Source organism: Pseudoliparis swirei, chromosome 1 (assembly GCF_029220125.1).
Source record: "Pseudoliparis swirei isolate HS2019 ecotype Mariana Trench chromosome 1, NWPU_hadal_v1, whole genome shotgun sequence".
NCBI lineage: Eukaryota > Metazoa > Chordata > Actinopteri > Perciformes > Liparidae > Pseudoliparis > Pseudoliparis swirei.
The window spans coordinates 12544579-12566154 of NC_079388.1; the positions used below are offsets into that span (position 1 = coordinate 12544579).

General features: G+C 43.4%; 1 protein-coding gene across 1 annotated transcript; it reads left to right on the plus strand.

Annotated features, from left to right (window-relative positions):
• Window positions 1–3719: 3719 nt before the first annotated feature.
• snx10a (sorting nexin 10a) lies at window positions 3720–7003 on the plus strand. The gene is made up of 7 exons (XM_056417520.1): window positions 3720–3749; window positions 5340–5389; window positions 5595–5681; window positions 5765–5865; window positions 5977–6075; window positions 6279–6473; window positions 6562–7003. Exons 2-7 carry the CDS (start codon window positions 5351–5353, stop codon window positions 6677–6679), a joined length of 639 nt encoding a protein of 212 aa, XP_056273495.1. The 5' UTR covers window positions 3720–3749; window positions 5340–5350; the 3' UTR covers window positions 6680–7003.
• The last annotated feature ends 14573 nt before the right edge of the window (window positions 7004–21576 follow it).

Below are 21576 nucleotides of genomic sequence, written 5' to 3' on the forward strand. Positions count from 1 at the left end.
CACCTTCAGAGCATCTCTTACAAACAGGTTGATTGTGTGTGCAAGACATGGGTGGTGGGTCCATTTCAGGGTTTTAATTGCTTTGGTTATGTTAGCTGCATTGTCACTAACACAGCAAACCACTTTGTTTTCCACGCCCCACTCTTTTGCCACTTTGAGCAGCTCCTCTGCTAAGTTGTCAGAAGTGTGTCTGTCACTGAACTCAAAACAATCCAGAAGACAGGACACCATTTTGTAACTTTCAACAAAGTGACATGTAACTGACAAGTAGGATGTGGTGGTACGGGATGTCCAGCTGTCAGTTGTTAGACAAACTGCTGTGGCTTTTTTAACCCTCTCTTGCAGTGTAGCACGTTCTCTGTCATACAGGCCTGGGATGATTCCTTGGGAGACTGTTTTCCTACTTGGAATTGCATACATTGGAATAAACCTTCTGAATCCTTTGTCATCCACAACTGAAAATGATTGGAAATCACATGCAATCATTTTGGCCAGTTCTTCATCAATTGTCTTCTGTCTTGCTGTGGTCATAGACTTTTGAAAAAATTGGCTCATAGAGCTCTGGGGTGTACTTTTAGGTGGTTGTGGTGGTGTACTGGACGATGCTGTAGACACTGCAGTTGCAGCAACAGTTGCAGTAGACATACTGGCACCTTCATGAATATCAGGCTCACTTGCTTGTCTTTTTTCTTCCAATTGCACTAACGGATGAACAGTTCTCATGTGCCTGTGCAGGTTGTTTGTGGAGCCAGCTCGATATGAGATTTTAGTCTTGCAGACTCTACATTCTGCCTTTGTTTGGTCAATGTAATTGAAATGTGTCCATATTTTGCTGCGTTTTCTGTTGATGCTCATTTTCTCAACTTTTTTTTGTTTTACCTTTCCAGTCCGTTGCTTTCTTTCTCTCTCGTGACTCGTCTCCCTCCTGTTCGTGTGCTGCTTGTTGTGTGTGCTGTGTGTGTAACTCCCGCCCCTCCCCCCTCTGCTCAGCGCAGGCACAGAGACGACACAACACATATTGACCAATCAAATGCGGCTTGAGAGAGAGAGAGAGAGAGAGAGAGAGAGAGAGAGAGAGAGAAAAAACAAAACAAAAAAAACGGCTCCCAATCAGGAGCCGACTCCCGTCGTTCACGTCAAAGAGCCGGCTCTTAGAGCCGTTTCGTTCGCGACCGACACATCACTAATAGTCATCACTGTGGTGGGGACTGATATATATTTATTTTGTTAATACTGATGGTGCATATTGTACATGCTGATGTATGTCCTTCAACTTCTGCACCTTATTACAAAGGCCAATCTACATCTTTAACAAACAGTTCCTCAGCATAGATTTTCTACTTTTTGATTTATATCTAAATGCTGCTCTTACCATTTAAGTGTACACAAAGACAATTAGGTCAATAATCATGAGCCTTGTCCACCTTCTAAATTATAAGATCTTAAATGTATGACTTTACTCTGACATATCTTTTCATTGTGCCATTGCTACTTTTAGTAAATAATTTCAACCCCTGCCAATCTGTGGTGATGCATCATTAAAGCTCAGTACCGCCTCTATCAAGCCACCGAGTTCAGCAGTGATGGGTCTCTCGGGCCATGGTACCAGATGGCAGGACCTCTGCAGTAGTGTGGAGAGCAGTCTCATGACTGGCATTAGGGCATGGGAGATGGACTTTGGACCCTTGTGCTTCGATTAAGTTTCTGAGGAAATCACTCAAGTGTTTGGTTTCTGGAGCAAAACCCCTCATGACGGACAAAGGGAGGTGGACTTTGTCCAAACAAGAATGTTCTATTTTTCTCTCTCTCTAAGACGCTACTAGAAATAAATCCTTTCAGGAAGCTATTGTTAAAAACACAAAAGCAGATTTACATTGACAAACACATTGCAAATGTGGTAATTAAAGTGTGACATCCAAAATCTAATGTTTTGATTAAGTCAAATTGCTTATCAGCTCAGCACAGTCCTCACTTCATACCAGTTTATACCTACACATGACTTCTCTACAATGAAAACAAGACTCGTGCCATGATCAAGCACTTCTAATTTGAAAAATATTATTGTTTTTCATGTTGCTGTGGTATTTATCGGTCATTAACTGAATCGTGATGTTAATGTGATGTAAAATATAATCATATTAATCTCACAATGAGTGAAGAGAAGGACTTTGTGAAGACCTCCCTGCCTGAACTACCAGGTGTTGTGTGTGCAGCACATGATGGTTGTCTATAGTCCAGATCACAGAGCAGTTACCTGATTCAGCATTTTTTTCTTCAGCATTTTAGGAATTGCACTTATTAGCTATAACCAACTGGATTATCTAGACTAAAAGATGTTATCTGATGACTTTCCCAAAGATCAAGAACTCTTTATATGCAAACTAGCAGACCATCACCCGCCCACTTTTTTATACTATTACCAGAGAGATAAGAAGTTTAGGCCCCATCCCACAAGTTATGTTTAGCTCCACTCAGTGCTCAATTTGGAATAGGACTCCAGGGACTTTGGTAAAAACTCTGAAATGTTTTTCTTCAATATATACTGCAATTTACCCACAACATGTGATATTATTCTTTCCATTGTGATTGTAGACGGGGGTGTTGCCTGGAATTTACAGGAATTTGGGATTGAGCAACATTGCTGTATCAGAATTGTATCAGTAAAAGTGACCAATATATTTGATTTATCTGATGCATTGCCAATGTGAGAGAATGCTGAATTGAGAGTGAAACTGAAAATCCTGGGTGTTGGTTTAAATGAACCATTATTGCAAAATAATGTCCCGTATGAGCTTTAGACTTTTTTATTCTATACTGTGTTGCAGTTACTTATGCTGGCTTTGCCTGACCACAAACAAACCAGCAGGAGATGGCACCCTGCTTTTCTAAACCTTGGGCAGGGTTGGCATCTCTACTCCTAGGAAATACCAGAGTTACACTCTTTTCCTATAGCTAATCGCATTAAAGAGGTTTTGTTAGTGTCATAACTTTCTTCCAAGAAGAAGATTAAAGGGCACCAGATATTTTGTTTGTGTTCTTCTACCATTATCATATCATTTTCCGATCTCAATTAATAGAAATAATAGTTAATTATGGATTCTTCTGAATCCTAAAACCAGAAATAGATTCTGCAAGTATGTACTTGAATTGAAAAAAAGGTTGAAATACTGAATGAACAACACATACATTTGTTCTGAGATGGACAACGATTTAGTATTGTTTTACACTTGGGCAAATAAAGAAGGAAATGGACTCAAGGCTTATTTTTGGTTCATCGGTTTATTAACAAAATTAAGAAGAAAGCTTTTAAAGCTTGATGGCTTTAATACTTATTACCTCTTAACATGATGATGAATTTATTATATTAGGTCAAATCCAGTTTCCTGAGGTTTTGAGCGTTACTTTCCCCCACATCATTAGGGCACCTCCTCCCACCAGGTGATATCATTTAGACTGATTGCACCCGGTGCATTAGCGGACAGGTGCGCGTGGAGGACACAGCTAGCAGACACGTTTCATTAAGACGGCTGACATCGGTTCTGCCTGTGGCGAAGTTGTTTTTACGACATCTTATTTAGCGGCTATTTTATAACGATATGGACCGTAAGGGACTGAAAGACCCGCCAACACGCACAGAGTCAGAGGTCGCGCTGCGTGTGGAGTATTAGCAGCTGAGCCTCGAGCCTTATACCACGGCGCTGCTCCTGTTCGCTCACAGACACCGGCGTACTGCACGGCCAGGGCAACGGGTAGGACGAACTCACTATGTTTGCTGTTTTTTTTGTAGACATATATTGTAGTTTTTTTAAATAGTAGTTATTCTCCCAAAGGCGGTTGACATGTTGGAGCTTTATTACCTTAATCTAGCTAACTGGAAAGATGTTTACTAATATCTAAATATCTTTTTTTTTTTATAATCATGTTTTGAGTGTATTGGTAGTTACTCATAGGCTATTTAATGTAGTTTTATATGACTGTATATTAAAATGTCATCAACGTTAATTTGTATTTAATATACATAGCCTGCCTGGGTTCTGCAGATAGACGTGAGCGTTATAATTGTTTGGTCTGGGGACTTTTAGTCGTAGTATAGCTGGCAAAAACATCTGTGGAAGATGCAGTCACGAAACTTTACAGGTGTGTGTGTGGATGAGATCATAAAAGAGGGCAGTGTGTAAATGAGTTGTCAAAGCAAGGGTGTTGGAAGGAGGCGAGCGAAGGGGCCCGTTGACGCCGCTGCTGTTGTTGTTTTTAAAACCCCATCAGATGAGTCATTTTGTGGCCCTGTTTCCATTTAGATAAATTAGTGTCTTGAACAATAACATGCAGTCAGTAGTGTATCTTATTAGATTAAATGAGTTTGCTCTCTAATAGCCGATTTCATGTAATGTTTTTCAGTAAGTTTGGATCAAAGTCTTTTTTTGAGGGCACCTCGGGACTTTGTTTGTTGGCTACTTATTGATTCGTGAATGGCATGTATCTCATTAAGCTGTCTAGGGTGCTGATAGAGCACATTGAGCCTTTAGACTGACTGTCATGTGAGGGATGTTGTGGAATCTTAGGAAAAAGCTGCATGCCACGTCTGAATGTCCAGTTATTATCTGAGGAGGATATAATGTTTGTTAGCACATTTGCTTGAAAGTTTGTAAGCAAACTTATAATTTTGTTACGTTAATTATAATGGCTATTTATTTGGTTAATTCAGTTCATTTTGTATAGCCCAGAGTCACAGATTTGCCTCTGAGGGCCTTTACAATCTGTACACGCGTCATCTGGCCCAGGATATTACATCGGATCAGGAACAACTCTCCAAAAAACGGAACATTTAATTAGGGAAGAAACCTTCAGCAGAGCAACAGAGGAGAATGCCTCTCCCCAGATGGATGGAAGCAATACATGTCATGTGTACAACATGAACATTACAACACATTCAATGAATATGACATCAATTATAAATAATGGGTAGTAGGCATGGACCACGATCCAGAAAACCAAGATCCATGAATGAGCAAAGGGCTGAGATTGCCGGTGTCTGTTGTGGCCCAGAACAGGATGTATTTGTTTCCAAATGCGTGTTTACATATTAAAGTGTGTTGGGTAAAGATTTCCTAAATCCTCATGCCCTTTGTTCCCCTTTAACCTATCTGTGCCAAATGATTGCACTTTGGCTTCTTAAATAATTAATCGCCACCAAATGGATCTAGCATTGAAAACAAAGGACTATTGACATTACTTCATTCCCCAGTTGTTTCTGCTGTCTTAATCATGTAACATTGAACTAAAATGTACTGTTAAGTTTGAACAGATTATTTTCTATAATACAGACTTGTCTCTCTCAGGTCTTTGCACAATGGACAGTATGCTGCACACTCTGTCCATCTGTCAATCTGTAAGTGGTCAACCATTCTCCTCACTTTATCCTTGTCTCTATTTGTGCAGTCAACTAATTTGACATTTTGATAACATCCCAAAATAAGCACCAGTAAAAAAAAAAACTGATGTTGGCGAAATGCAGCTGGTTGTGATTTAAATTTTTTTTTTTTTTTTTAACAATGCTTCGTCATGCAATGGGACCCTGGTTCTGAACTTTGCAGGAGTTTATCAGCATTGGCGTTCAGGATCCAAGGCTTCAAAAGGATGACCTCTGGCACACGCACGTTGACTACGAGATCTGTTTAGAAGTATGTGCCACTAGGGAGAACATTTTTGTGGGGCTAACTTTGAATTGATGTGCTAAGTCTAATGAATTGCTGTTTCCTTGCAGACGAATAGCATGTGCTTCCGAAAAAAGTCGTCCTGTGTAAGGCGGCGTTACAGTGAGTTTGTTTGGCTGCGACATAGTCTGGAACAGAATGCTCTGATCATGTATGTTGACAAGTTTGTGCCTCACATTCATTACATTTAAAGAGTGCATGTCCATTATGTGGGACTTGAATAAGCATGTAATGAGTGCCTTTTTCTTTGCTCTCTGTCCAGGGAGTTACCCAAGTTGCCGCCCTGGAATCCCTTCTTCAGCCTGAAAAACGCTGAGCAGGTCGCTCAGAGGATAAAGGGCTTTCAGGAGTTTTTAGAAAGGTGAGTTTCTGCAAAGTTAAAGCAATCAATGCATTGCCATCTAGTGGTACCTATTGGGAAAAAAGAACACCCCCCCATTAATCTGCTGAAAGTGAGAGCACTTTTGGACTCTGAAGGTGACCTTGCTCTAAACTAATTAAACTATTTTCAAATGTCTACATTCACCTCTAGAAATGGTGCCATTAAACCCCTCCCTTCTCCAGTGTTCTTCAGAGGCCTTTTTTGTTATCGGACAGTCGACTCCACCTGTTCCTCCAGTCAGACCTCAGCGTCTCAAGGATGTCGAGGTGTGCGCGCGGTCAGACCAGGTACACCGTGGCTGAAGCCATCCAGCGTTCCAGCAGCGGTGACATCAGCGGATTGGAGGACAAGGCCACCTGTGACTCTGACACTGAAAGGTATGACCTTTGACCAAATGGTTTTACAGAGCATAGTTGTATAAATAAATTGTAATCTCTGATGCTGAATTAACTCCTCCCACTGCAGCTCTTGTTCGTCGGGCTTGGGTCTAAGCGGGGAAGCCCTGTCCTCTTCTTGGGGTCCTGACAGACCCAGAGCTGTGCAGCCGTCTTCAGAACTCCTTCCCACACTCATTGCGCCCTGACACACGGCAGTTGTGCTTAATCAACTGGTTGATGATGCTACATGGCGCTATTGCTTTTCTTGGTTGACGTCCAAAGATTTAAAAGAACGTTTTTTTTTTTGTTAACTTCATTCTTCCCTTTTGTGTTTCTTTTTCCTTTTTTATAATTTGCTTTAGTTTTCTTAAAGCAATATCATGATAATTTAAATGAATGTGCTGAAAAAAAGATGTTTTAAGAAAATGTATAGTAAACATTTACAATATAAAATGATGATTTCTTAAATATTTACGATGTATATATTTTTATTTGCACTGAGGCTGTACTGAGGTTGGCAAGGGATTGAATTGTAGACTGGAGTTTTAGAAACACATCTGAATGCTTTTATGATTTGCAAATGGATGAATAAATTGTATTTTTTTGAAATATCTCTGTTTTGTGTACATACTATTGACTTTGGTCAGCACTTTGTCTTTAGTTGGGTCTTGACGTGTAACGGACTCCAGAGCAACAGTCCTGCGCTGTTGTAAAAGCCCAGTAGAGGGAGCGTAGACATCACAGGACCTACAGTAGGTGGATGCAAGTCTTTAATGCTTGATTTACACTGCAGTTTATTGTGTGGCGATTAATGTAGTTTTAAAGTCTTCTTTAAAATGCCTACACTTTTAATAAAAGCGAACATTACAACCTTCACAAAGGCAGGATTTACTACAGGGTTTATATTGGATGTCATGTATTTTTATGTAGGGTTATCTAACAAACTATCGCACACTTTCAGTCAAAGTGACCTTTGCTTCTCTAAGCTGTAACTTGCTACTGTAAGGGTCAATGTGTTGGATTTAAATAAAGAATATTCCATGTTGAGTTTTTGACTAGAAAGGGGCCCTGCTGGTCACATTTCATCCCTGTGTCACTTCTGTCCCAGGTGAGACGGTCTAATTAAAGGAGGACAGTGAATTAATTTAACCATTACTGACTCTTGGGAATCACCTGCATAAACGAGGCCGCTTCAAACTGTGTTTCAGGGATTGGACGGGGCCAGTGCAGGACAGCTCTGTACATTGAAAGCTGATGAAAGAAGCGAAGGCTCATTAAAGGAGACAGCAGCTGTCCTCACCCACCCACCCCAACTGCTGGACTGACGTGGGCCGGCCCAACAGTAACCCTGGCCTGTCCCCTGTCTGTCCTCTGCTCTCCTTCCCCTGCATGGTGCGGTCTCGCTGTACGCTCGGGCCATAATGAAGCTGTCAGTGACTTCACACACCAGCCACTGAGCTGTATTCATCTGCCGAGCACATGGATACACTGACAGCTGTGAGCACAAATGCACACGAGCATATTCTGTATACACTGGTGGGAAAGCTGTGGATGAATGAACATTTTCTCTGGAGTCCCACTGGTTTGTGGTTGGAGCTCTCCATCTCGGTTTGTTGTTAAGGTTTGACCTTATCAACGTACCCCCTGACAGCCATACACCGGTTCGGAGACAGTCAATTTCCTATCAAAATGCAGTGCCATCTTGTGTCTGCGTTCACGCACACATCTGCCATTTTGTGGCAGAGAACGTGGAGGATTTGGATATTGTGTTCACGGAACATGTCTATTTCAGCTCTGTAATTTATAACTCAATTTCCAGAGTGCATTGATGCGCTTCATACCTCCGAAATACCAAACAAAGCCCAAGCCCAATTGTATTTCAAAGCAATTAAGGTGTCCACTGAGTTGTGAACAGCCCACGTTGTGGTGGCTCTGGGCCCGTGTGATATTTTTAATTGTTAATTTTCTGTCACATTAGTCAACTTCAGTGCCGCTGGACAGGTGACTGAGCTCCTGTAGGCAACACATAAAATGACACGGAACATCTCCGGTTTTCGACGCAGCGCAGTGGATGGTGTTTTTATGAGCAGGGGGGGAAAGGTTCCGCTGTACGCGACGAGTTAAATGACGAGATGGTTTATCATATTTAGAGCCGTTTTATGGCAGGAGTCCTTCTAATGCTTTTCAATACGTGTGGTGGCCGTCAATATTTGTATTAGTTTATGAGTCTAAATTATTAGCTCATTTAGACTTTCACCTGAAGCCAGCACAGGGAATGGCATCACCTCCTTGACCCTGCAAAAGCCAACAATGGCAAAATCTATACGAGCAATTATTTTTGTGTGAGACTCACCCTACCCCTGCACTTATTTTAGCTCCCAAGTGTTTTTCCACTTCTCTTCCTTTTCACTCTTTAATTCCCACTCTCTTTCTCAACCCTCATCATCTCTCTGAAGACAAAGTTAATTAGCTCTTCTCTTTTGTAGTTTTTTTGTTGCTGACTGCAGGTCCCTGCCCACTGTACCTCAGCTGTCTAACTGTTGAGGAAGGGGGCCTATGGCTCGACCTTGCAGCCGGCTCCCCTTCCTATCTACTCTCTTTTGCGAGCGGGCGACGGGAGGGGTCAAAGGTGACGACTTGCATTGTATTCGTGATTATTACCTCTAAAGTGCTATTGCATAGAGCATCATTAAAAGTCAATGCATCTCCCTCGCCCTCCCCAACCCACCATTGCACGGCTAAAACACACACATCTATTTTACACACACTCCGCACATTGCCAGCCATTTAACAGCTAAAATACGACCCGTGCGCAGATAAATGTCACATGGCCATCTATCTGCGAGTGTTAAAAGTCGGCTAATGGAGATGACATATTAGCGGCCCAAATGACGGCCATAAAAACTCCCACCGTACCTTGCAACGCCGCCCGGTCACTGTGACTGCGGCAGGATACGGCACCGGCTCTCCGACTCTCCGTCGGCACGAAGACGGAGAGCGATGGAGGGTGATGTCATATCCAGATGGAGTTCCTCTGATTCAATACATTCTGCGGGGTTCAGGTCCTTGATGCAATGATCGGAGGAATAACGACTCGAAGACAGATGGGGCATATTTACCGAGGGCCACGGTGTAATGTAGTGTCACGCGCACTCTACATAACGCTTCTGATGTAATGCTAATGACCTCTCACCTTTGACCTTTCACAGAGTAGTCGGTCAGAAAATATGAGCCGGTCAACGACCGTGTGTGTGTGTCAACAGCAAACTGCCACTGCAGTCAACACCACGCTGCAATCCCACTTGAAGGTCCTCCACAGGTATGTGTTCACCTCCACTCCTCCGCCCTCGTCCCTCCTATCTCTTTATTAATTACCCTTCTCTATCCATGCGTGTCTTTCGCTCTCTGAGCGAATGGAGCGGTTGTAATTGCTTCTCTCTGGAGCAGTTAGAAGCGGCACAAAGGGACCGTATAGAAACCACATTTGCATTCAAGATGAGCTGCGATGGAGAGGAGGGAGGGAGCACTGCCCTCCTGCCCTGCCCTGAGCACCACCACTTACCCTCTCTCTCTCCTTCTCTCCCTTCTCTCCCTTCTTCTCTCATCTATTGTCCCTCTTTCCATCCATCCCTCCACCTTATCTACTCCCACCACCCCCCAGCTCCTCCCTTTTTTCGCAGCATGGCTCCCATTGCATTGTCTTTCCAGAGAGTTCCAAGGTCGACGGGAGCTTGCTCATCAGAGCGGGGCATTGTACACTTAGTGCTGCGACGGACGAGCTCATTTGTGCGTGCGAGTCCGTGCATATCTCGATGTGTGTGTCTGTGTGTGCTTGTGCATGTCCCGAGGCCGAAATATCTGGTTGTGTGTGTGTGTGTGTGTGTGTGTGGTGTAAAAGGGGTGAAGGAGGGGAGGCTGTAATTATAACTCATAAGCTCAAAATTGCAATTTTTATAACCACCAATATCTCACCACCTCTTAAACCTGCGCCATCATTTACACTCACCCCTGTGGAGTATGCGGGCGCGCTCACACACACACACACACAGACACACACACTCCTGAGGGCTCTTTCCAGCTTGATAAGCATTTCTTGTTTGTTTCAGCGTTTTGATCAATACAGTTAAAACGCCAAACCAGGCATAATTAGGTCTGAGATGGCTCCAACTGTGACTGAATCGGCTTCACCCAGGGAGGTGCTCACCATCATCATCATCATCACTCTATATGTGTGTGTGTGTGTGTGTGTGTGTGTGTGATCGCAGTGTGATCTAATAGAATTGACAAAGTGCACATCGGGACGTAGATTAAAGGACAATTCTGAGCTATCGGTGGGTTTAGCAGGTGATGGAGTTGTCAATCCACCGTGCTTTCACTCACGTCCATCTTCATTCCCATAATCATTTAGACAACCTTTACAATGCATCTCTGCCAGCAGGTTAATTTCAATATGTTATAGGCCACCTCAATCATCTTTTATTGGTTTATTTACTCAGAACGATACATAGATGGAGAGTAGAGAGATCATAAATTGTGCACAATAAACATCATATACAGTAAAGTGACTCTCCTTTATTCTGTAATCCATTTTAGACAGTAAAGAAGGACGGCTTTGGGTACTTTGTGCACATTAACTCTCCCAGCCATTGCATTTACCCCTCAATAATAGTAGACTAAACCTTAGAGGAGCTCCCTGTATATCATTTTTGTGAACATTTCATCATTTGATATCCCCAAAAATGGTAAAGTCCCCATCTACAGAAGCGTTATCCTTTTGCCACCTGTGAATTCTATTTTCTGCATCATCTTGCATATTTCTTTCAACTTAAAAAAAACTCAAGATAGGAATGGACTGAAATCATCAAAGGGCCTCAAGTAGCGTGACCTTCAACCTGAAACTTTTTGATGGTTTTCCACCGTCATCTCACACAAAGAGAAATGTGTCCAAGGGCAGATGACAGTGACAGGCTGAGGTCAACATAAACTGGAGTTTTAGTTGAACTGTCTCTTTAAAGACACACAGTGAGACAACGTCTCAACTTTGGTCATAGCCGACAAAGAGCTTCATTTGATGTGTGGCAGAATGTGTTTGGAGGGTTGCACAGGTGTCAGAGAGAGAGAGAGAGAGAGAGAGAGAGAGACTCTGTTTGCCACAGTTTGGGGGGATCATTTCAAAGTAGTGGCGTATATTGTGCATGTGTATGCATCTACAAGCAATATGTGTGTGAGTGCGTGCGTGTGTGTGTGTGTGTGTGTGTGCCGAGGAGGACGCAAGGCGGGAGGAGGATTTAGACCCATCATAAAGGAATTCTCCCCCCCAGCCCGTAGCTCATCCCGACATTTTTATGCCTTTTTATTTTCAGGCCCATTGCAGCCAAGCCCAGAGATGTGATTTATACTGCCTGGCAGCATGGGCACTGCAGCAAGAAAGACAGATGGAAGGAGAGAGGAGGAGAGGAGGAGGGGGGAGGGGCAGAGGAGAGGGGTTACAGGGAGTTGCCGAAGGAAGGAAGGGAAAGGGTGTGTGTGCGGCGCGGGGGGTAATAAAAAAAAGGAGAGATGATGAGGAGGAGGGTCAGAAGAGAGAGAGAAGAGATAGAAGTGAGGGGTTGAGGAAGGCAGAAGGAGAGAAAGGAAACCAAAAATCTCCTTGGTTTTGTGAGGAGAAGCCTCTCCCCTCATCTCCTTCTCCTCCTGGCTTCCTCTCTGCCACATCTTCACCTCTACATCTCTCTCTCTCTAATGAGTTATTGGCCCTGTCTGACTCAGGAAGAGAAGCCCCATCTCTCCACCAAACTGGCGCCCCGACAGCCTAAATCACCCCCTGCTTCCCCAACCCTCCATCCACCCCATTCCACTACCCCTACTCACCCCCCCCCCCCCCCCCCCCCCGGCGGCTGGGACACTCCTTCTCCTGCTTGCCTCACGCCTGCCTGAGGTGTGTGAAATCTTCACGCCGCTCCCATTGATTGGGATGGGAGGCATATTGGGAGGGGGGTGAGCGTTTGACGGGCTCAGGTCTGAGGCTCTGAGGAAGACGAGGAGTCCGCCGCCCACAAAGAGACAGCTCACTTACAGGGAACATGGAGGGGGTGGAGGCGGGTGCAGGAGATGAGTAGACAGAGGTGGCGGGGAAGCCATGGAAGAAAAGACGGCGATCTTGATGTTGCATTCAGGTGCATGCTCTGGATATGTGTGTGTGTGTGTGTGTGTGACACCTGCCAGCCAGTGTGGCGGTTGTGCTGTCTGTGCTGTAACATCTCTCTCTGTCACCCAGCCGCCTGAGAGGAGATGAGCTGCCATGCCGACTGTCATTCATCCATCACAAAGGACAGCACACACACACACACACACACACACACACAAACACACACTTTCCCTTGGATACCACGCTAAACACCATTTTTATGATTTCATCTAAATTTCCACTTTGATAAAAACACTTCTTCGGTCTCTGACGATACATTCTTTCTCCTACTCTGTTTCTGTCTCTATCCACGACCATAACTGTCATAGAAGTATTTTAGTGAAGGAATTGCCTCCAAAATGTGGCTCTAAACGAGAGCTGGGATTGCTGAAATGCCTTTGGTTTATTACCTCATTAATTTGTGGTTATTTCGCCCAGAGATTTCAAATGTTATACTCAGCGCTCATATCTGTCTGATTCAATATATCCTGTGTAATCTCAAAAGCAGAGGGGCACATTGGCATAATCTACTCCGCTATAGGGTCAGTTGTAACATCAGTTGGGTAATTGTAACAATCATAAAAAGTGCTCATTTTCTAATTAAATTGTAATTACTTTTGTCATTAATTTTAATGGGGTCATTAATAATGTCTCACCAGGAGGATCATGCATGTTGCATGCCGCTCTGTGTTTTGAAAAGGCAAATGTATGTATGTATGTGTGTATGTGTGTATGTATGTAGGGGTGTGTGTGTGTGTGTGTGTGTGTATGTGTGTGTATCTAGAGCTAAAATAGAAACAGCATTACACCAAATTAGAATCTCAGTCTCGGGTAACTGATGTTTCCCCAAAATGCAGCGGCAGGGCTCATGTCACTTTGTTTAATGTAAATTGAAATTAGAGACAAAATAGGCAGCAGGAGTTTGTTTGTGGAAAAACAATGTTTGTTTTAATTAGCACATGTAATTATGGTTGTGTGTCTGTGCCTTTCACTAACAACGGAACTGACATTAACTCACAAAATGGAAGTCTTGGTATGTTAGGCTTCACCTTAATGCCATTTATATGGAAAATACTCAAGTTCCTTTGAATATGGTTATTTGTAGCTTTAAAAATATAATTTTTGAAAATAGGATCATTTGTTTTCTGAGAAAAAAATAAGTAAAATGTGTAAAAAAAAGAAAAGAAATCTGAAACACCTGGTCGCTTTAGTTTCAGTAAACATGAATCAAACAGGACTAAATTGTACATTTCCTCTAAACTATTTTCATCTTCTTAATGATAAACATTTGTGACGGCAGCAGGAGAATATGCAGGATCCACTACAGTGCAGTAATAAAGGCCCGGGTCACCTAACACGGTGGCTCATTGATCTCTTTTTAATAGTTGTGAACAGTGGAGGTCTATTTACCTTAAAGTGGATTCTCACGATGTCATGAGAGCGCGCGGGGATTAGAGGATCACATATCACACAAACATCAAAACAAAAGAAAAAACGGATGCCGTTACTTGGCATACCTCTTCAGGAGGCGCCATTATTGTTTAGAACCGCTAGTCGCCTCTGTGTCATCTCACACACCTAAGCCTCAGAACTGCCAGTAGCTCCTCGCTGCACGCTGATTGGTTCGTGCTCCCGCCGCTCATCACTTGAAACCTTAGAAGATACATTTTTGCGTGATATGTGAGTCGGTGATTCTCGCGAGATCTCGTGACATCGCGAGACTCAAGCTACCGCGCAAGCTGAAAAGCATGGATCACAAGCACAATCTATTCACTGACTAAATCGTTTATATAATCCTGTGTTGAGTAAATTAAAAGAGCCCCGAAAACCCCCTCCCCTTTTGCTCTTAACCCCATGCGGCCGCCCTTACAGCAGAAACAAATTAAAAACATCTCTCTCAGTAGCTCCCTCCTGCCGCATTTGTGGGAGGAGCGCTTGTGTTCTCAAAGGTCAGAGGTCCCCGAACATTTGAGTGCTTTAGGTGAAGTCTGCTTGGCTGTTGACAAGCCAATATTTTTCCTGCTGGTGAAGACAATAATGCAGTTTATGTAACAGTTTAGCTCCACGCCTTCCTTTTTGTAATAGTTGTTTTCATCCTGTCACACCATCTCGTCAGTCCAACTCCCCTCACCTGCCTCTGATCACTCCCTCGTTAGTCCCTCATTCCCTTCACCTGGTCCTCACGCCCTTCTCACCTGCAGCCCATCCCCTCATTAGTCCCTCACTATTTAGCTCCCTCACTTCCACTTGTCCTCTGCCAGATTGTCTTGTGTTTTCGTGCCAAGTTCTCCAGTGTTATTAGAGTATATTCCTGACCTGCCTGTTCTGACAGTGCCTCTGATTCTCTGCCCCGCCCCTTTTTGGACTTGTTTGCTTCTTCGACTGATCTCCCGGTTTTGACCCAGCCTGTTTCCAACCAAAGACAGTATTCTTTGTTACTCCTGTCTGAGTCGTGCTTTTGGGTCCACTCTAATAGCGTCGTGACAGTTTATGGGCAAGAAGGTACTGATTGTTTTCATGTCCTCACCGGTGGTTGAAACATACCTGCCGAGTAAATGCCTCAGAAAGTCTGAGCGACCCCTTTGTCATGTGACTTACAAAGGACCAGCCAAAGCATTGGGTTTTATTTAACCATAACAATCAGCCGGCTCTGGAGTTGTTTTAGCTCGGCACAATTTATGGCCACTCTAATTACTTGCCCATCCTGTCTCACGGCGCGTATCTTTGAACGAACAAACACGTGCTCCGCTGTTTCTCCAACCGCTCTTCGTCGAAAGGCCTAACAGCCCTTACTATAGCCCGATGAATTTGATAAATCCCTTTATCGCCCCGGGAGACAATTAAAGCGCATGTGACAGGGGTCCCTATCTCCGCTCTCCTCCTGTAGCGCTTCATTTAGAAGCCATTTGTCTCCGCTATGGATTTCCTATTTTTAATGGCGTGCGTATGCAGGGGTCGGACCGTGCTGAATAATAGATGCCTTTCGCTCCCTCTCTTTCCTTTTCATTCCCTCTCTCGCTCATTTCCTCTTCGCTAGGCCCCATGGGAGGGTGTCTGTGTCACTCTGGAAACCGGGGTGCAGCGCTCCTGGTGCTCTCCACATTCTGGCAGGAGGCTATTCAATCTAACGAACGAGGCTTTTGGTGAAAGCCGGCGGCAGACAGCGAGCTGATATCAACGGGCACACGTTAACCCTCAGCCTCCTCCAGCTTCCCCACCTCCCAATAAAGGACGTTTATCACAGAAAGCGGGACCGCTGCGCAGAGAGGTGATATATCGCCCCGGCCCAACGCTTATGAATAGACTAGTAATTATCCCGTTAAAAGGGTGGCCAGACAAAGAGAGAGCCTCGCTATAATTTAAATTGTTTTGTTTCCCCCACAGTCGAAGTCTGGCCCGCTGACTGACATCACGGAATGGGAAAAGTGAGCCTATTTATAGCCTGAGACGTTCAGTTAATTGCAGAATTTAATAAGGTTTCTGGAAGAGTGGGTTCTGTAGAAGCCATAGGCCTGCACCTCCTCTCAAGTCTGCTCTTACATCCCCTTCACATCTTTCTTTACCTCTCTGCTGGTGCCCATATTTCTCTCTGTATCTTACACTTCAACCTATCTTGCCATCTTCTATCCTGGCCTCTCCCCCACACCTCACCTCCCAGCAACCCCTCAATTTTTCCTCCCCTCCCTCACCCTGTTATCTCCCATCGCAGAAAATCTACCTCGGTTTAATACCGCCCTCAGTTTGCTTGCGTGACTCTGATTGTGTGATTCTCGACATGTCACAGTGGCTTAAGGAGTGCATGGTTGTGTGTGTGTGTCCATGATTGCAAGTGAAGATGCGTCCAAAGTGTGTGCGCTTGTGGTCTCGTCTGGTCTCCGTGAGACAGGGGTAATTGAGCTCAGAGGGTTTTCTGTCTTTGGTGGCAGAGGGGAAATTGGAATCTTCAGAATCCATTAGAGAGACCCTCTCAGAGAATGTGTGTGTGTTTTGTGTATCTGTATACGTGTGTGGGTGTGTGTGTCATGTATTTATGTTGGTATTTGTGACAGAGAGGGGGGGAAAGGCATGAGGGGTAAAGGAGTATGTGTAACAACGAGCATTCCCCGAGTGGAGAGTATAAATATGAAGCCACAAATGAACTGAATGATTGCTTTGTACTGTATCTGTAGGTACATGTGTGTGTGTGTGGAGTTCCTGGTATGTCTCTCTGACACTAACTGACTGAGTACCTTGAAAGACTGCAGGGGAAAAGGGGAGAAAGAAGAGAGGGAAGGTGAGCGTAGACTTGCAGGGAGAGGGGGAACAGCAGGTAGCCAGCAGCAGATGGGCTCCTGCTTCCTCCCTGCAGAGCTATTACTCTCCTCTCTCTCTCTCTGCGCTCACGCCTCATGTTCTTTCCTGCATCAAAAGTCGGATAATGTATCACCTCACCCCAGTGTCCTTGGTTATATATTGTATTTACCTTATTTATTGGCATGTACTTAACTCATACCTTCTGTTGACAGGGTTTTGTAGTGTTAACTTGATTTCTATTACTTATGTGGTATTGTTTTTTTTAAAGGACAATACTCATGGTATTCCATATATCTCTTATTGTGAACAAATCAAAATAATTAAAATATAACCAACAGTGAATCTAGCCGGTGTGGCCAAAACCGGATATCTCTTATTCCTCTGTGCTATAGATCTTGAAACACTTAACTGAACATGTGTTTGTTTGTTTTTAAAGTTATAGTCAAATGTGTTAGATGGTATATACTGTAGCTCTTGCTCCATTTTTTTAATGCACTTATTGTAAGTCGCTTCAGACAAAAGCACATATGGAATGAGGTTGATAATAAATTTGATCTAACGCTGTGAGTACTCACAAATAGGTATTAATCCACATCTGAAAATAGTGCCTAATAAATACACAATTCACAAGAATAAATTGCAAATAGTTTCAGTTTTATAGAGGTTTTTGAGATATAGATGCATGTCAAATTAACTTCAGCAACACTATATGTCTGCATTGCATGGACAAAAATTCCAGAGAAATGACCATCTACTCTATATCTTCATTAACATTGGTAATAAAAAGTGAAAAACTTGCAAAATGTTTATTTTCTTGTAAATTAAAGTGATAAGTAGGGGTTTTGTTTAAGACCAAAGTGTGTGTTGTTGAGGGAATCGAGCTCCGATCAATACACTCACACTATTAGCACTTTTGTCACAGCTTCTTTAACACCCATGTGTGTGCCCTTGGTGTGTATGTGTGTGTGTGTGTGTGTGTGTGTGTGTGTGTGTGTATGTGTTTGTTTATAGACATGTATAAAGTCCTGTTTACGTCGCTAACTGTGCTTAAATTAAAATGAAACTCCGTCCATGCAGTGCAATTGGGCCTTATGCATATGTATGTACTTCAGTGTGTGTGTGTGTGTGCATGTGTGTGTGCAATGATTAGCCTTCTCTTAATGGGAAAATAACGTCAGCGCCACTGGGACGTTTAATCCATCTGAGCTGATTCTGTTTCCATCACAGCTATTGATCAAGTCCAGTGACAAATCAACAGAGGGGCTACTGGTGTGTGTGTGTGTGTTTGTGTGTGTGTTTATGGTGAGGGGAGCACCTTACGCAGCATTTTACTAAGTCACAAACCAAACACCTATAATGCAACACTCAAATAAGGCCCCTTCCTTACTTTCTTCTCTTTCATATCCTTCCAGTCTTTCCCTGCTTTATTCCTTAATTTATTTCTTCATCTTCTTTTCCTCTCTTGTTTTGTCTCTATTTTCCTTCTCACACTCGTCTTCCCTCCATCCCTCCACACCTTCCCTCCCTCTCTCAAGTCGTTAAGTGGTATTGGCTTTAAAGGGGCAGCAAATCAGTTGCTGATTAATACTGAATTTTTGGGGCCATTTGTCTGCTCCGTTGCCCCTGTCTGTGACACACGCCCCCCTTTTTCCTGCCTCTCTCTCTCTCTCTCTACCGCTCCTCTCGTTCTCCTTCTCTCGGCGGTGATGAATGACCGCCCGATTGCCCAGGGATTAGAGTCGTCACGGTTACCTGTGCCTTGACAAAGTGGTCGTGATTGGTGACCAAGGCACTTCAGGGGGGGTCACATCTCAGAGTGGACTAATGTGTGTTTATGTGTGTGAGTGTGTGTGTGTGTGTGTGTGTGGTCAGTTCCAGCTGAAGTTGTGTGTGGTCTCTATGTGTACAGGCAGGGTTAGTGTACACAGTTTATCATGTTTGTTGCTGTGATTAGGGGACAGGGCGCTGCTGTGTATGTGTGTTCATGTGTGTGTGTGTGTGTTTGAGCAGAGCAGGTTTTGAGCTCCCACCCTTCTGGATGCTGATTCTGTGCGACAGAGATTGGCGAGGTCCCGGCAGCGATGTGACCGCACTGACACCCGAGAACCGGGTAAACGGGCGCTAGTGGACACTGATGAATCGGCACCCGGAGGAATCGAACACAAGCCTAATCAGCGCATGGATCCCCCTGCAGCAACATTTTTCAGTTTTGTCCGGCCTTATCAGGTGCAGGCCGTCAGCTTTGTCAAATCCTATTGGTCCGACCGCTCTGTCACACACACACTCGTTGGTGATTAGGTGCATTACAGATTATCAAACAGGTGATGTGATTTTTGCAGTAAGCCAACATGTGTGTGTGTGTGTGTTTGTGTGTGTAGGTGTGCGTGCAAGTTCAGCTGCACAACATGACATGTCTGTGATCAACTTCACAGCGACTGCTTCTTAAGGTGGTTTAGAAGCTCGGGTCAAGAAAGCGAGCAGTTTCTTTCTCCATTCAGGAGATGGTTTGTCACAAAAGTCTGAAGCTGGGCTCTGATCTGACACCTCATGAGCATCAAACACAAACAACAGCACAGAGAACCACGAGGAAGCTCCTGAAACATATGCACAATGGATAAACACAAAATACATGATGAATAAATGAGTTGCAACGCATGACAGAGGTGCATACCGCCATAAAGGTCACAAAGGGTTTAAATATGAATCGCATGCTATGTGACCTTCTCAGCTATTACATCTCAACACAACCGACCGCCATGTTTATGGAGATTTTGAGACCACGGCATGTGCCAAGTCTGTTGTGTCAAGTTGTGTCAAGAATCTCTTACGTTGTTACCTCCTGGCTAATCGTTGTGTCATAGATCCTTGTCGGATTGTTGTCTTGTTGTATTGCTGGACTATTGGAAAAGCTTGTGCTGGGAGAGATAGTACATTTCTGGGATGACTAAGTGATGTAATTGTTGATGATTGGTTTTAACTATGTCCCCAACAACCCTACAAGGGTCAGATTGACATGAATAGATTCATACTTGTTTGAAAACCTACGACAAGTTAAAAGGTGACTGACCCTGCTAACTTGAAGTTGAAACTTTCCTTTATAAGGACGATTTCTTCTGGGGAAGAGGATTTCCTGATGAGATGTGCTGAAGGAAGGAGGGAAGTCTTCATTCAGACAAAGGAAGAGGGCCTTTCTCCGCTGGGTTTCCCTCGGAAGCGGTCGGACATGGGGATCCGAGGAGAAGCAGAAGATCACTCCTGTCCCTCCAGGCTACAGAGAGATGAAGGATGGAGGGACGAAGGGATGCGTGGTTTGGTGAGGAGAAGATTATGTCAGGGCAGGAGAGGCTGAGGAAGAGCCTTGACTAATTATAGTCATCTATTACAGACACAATTAAAACCTGGCTAATTTACTGCAGCCCGACGCTCGCACACCCAGCTGATTTATACCAGAGCTCAATGACACCCGGAGGACATACACACACATGCACACACACACACGCACACCCGCGCACACACACACACACCCCACACACCCCACACACACAAAGACAAAGACAAAGACACATATACATAGATTCATATGAAAAAGGAAGGGAAGATATATAAACATATATATATATTTATATATATAAACATATATATATATTTATATATATAAACATATATATAAACAGACATATATATATATATATACAGTATATATATATATATATATATAAATAAACATATATATATAAACATATATATAAACACATATATATAAATAAACATATATATATATATTTATATATACAGTATATATATATATTTATATATACAGTATATATATATATAAACATATATATATTTCCTTTTTCTTTCTTTTGGTGATAGTGTTTTAAAATATTCCATATTGACATTGATGTCCAATTATGTAACTATAGGACTATGTAGTGTTTGAAAACTAATGTTAAAAGTGTTATAAATACAGACTTTCCATGGGAGAGATTTTAACAATAGCAAGCCGCCTCGACAGCGCTGACCTCCGAGGGAACGGAGAGCCAAGAATTTTGGAGAGATGGTTCACAGACAGTTATGAGACATGCAGTCCGAGGTATAAATGCAACATATTGTTCCAATTAGTAAAAGAAGCAGTTAGCAAACTTGTTGACTTAGAGAGCAGCTCCTTTTTTCTCTATTATTATTTATTAAATTAAATGATAATCATGTGAACTAAATGCACTCAATGGCACAGGCTAATGATCTCTATTTTGACTGACTAGCACCAGCATCTCCAAGCCGGCTTGCAAATAATCTTTCAGCTCGCTCGCTGCAGTATTTCATAAAGAAGTGCGATGTCATCAAGCTTCTAAAACCAAATACTTTGGGAATTTCGTAAATATAATTTTTTTCCCGATGCTTTCTGGTGCGTATATGCATTCAGCAGGAACATCTAATAATAATAATGACGATGTTAACATCCACAAAACCAATATGTTGCAACTGGCTCACGAAACTGAAATGCACTGTTGGCCCCAGCAGGGTGACCTGTGTGTAATGGCTGTCGTTTTGTGTCGACCTCGTGTGACACACACCTGCAGGACAGATCAAAACCCAGTGTGTGTGTGGGTGAGACAGGCGAAA

Excerpts from the sequence above, each read along its gene's own strand:
- snx10a (XM_056417520.1), top strand. The coding sequence starts at position 5,351 with ATGGACAGTATGCTGCACACTCTGTCCATCTGTCAATCT. Across the intron at positions 5,682-5,764 it reads ACTACGAGATCTGTTTAGAA|ACGAATAGCATGTGCTTCCG; the intron begins GTATGTGCCACT and ends GTTTCCTTGCAG. Across the intron at positions 6,076-6,278 it reads TTTCAGGAGTTTTTAGAAAG|TGTTCTTCAGAGGCCTTTTT; the intron begins GTGAGTTTCTGC and ends TCCCTTCTCCAG.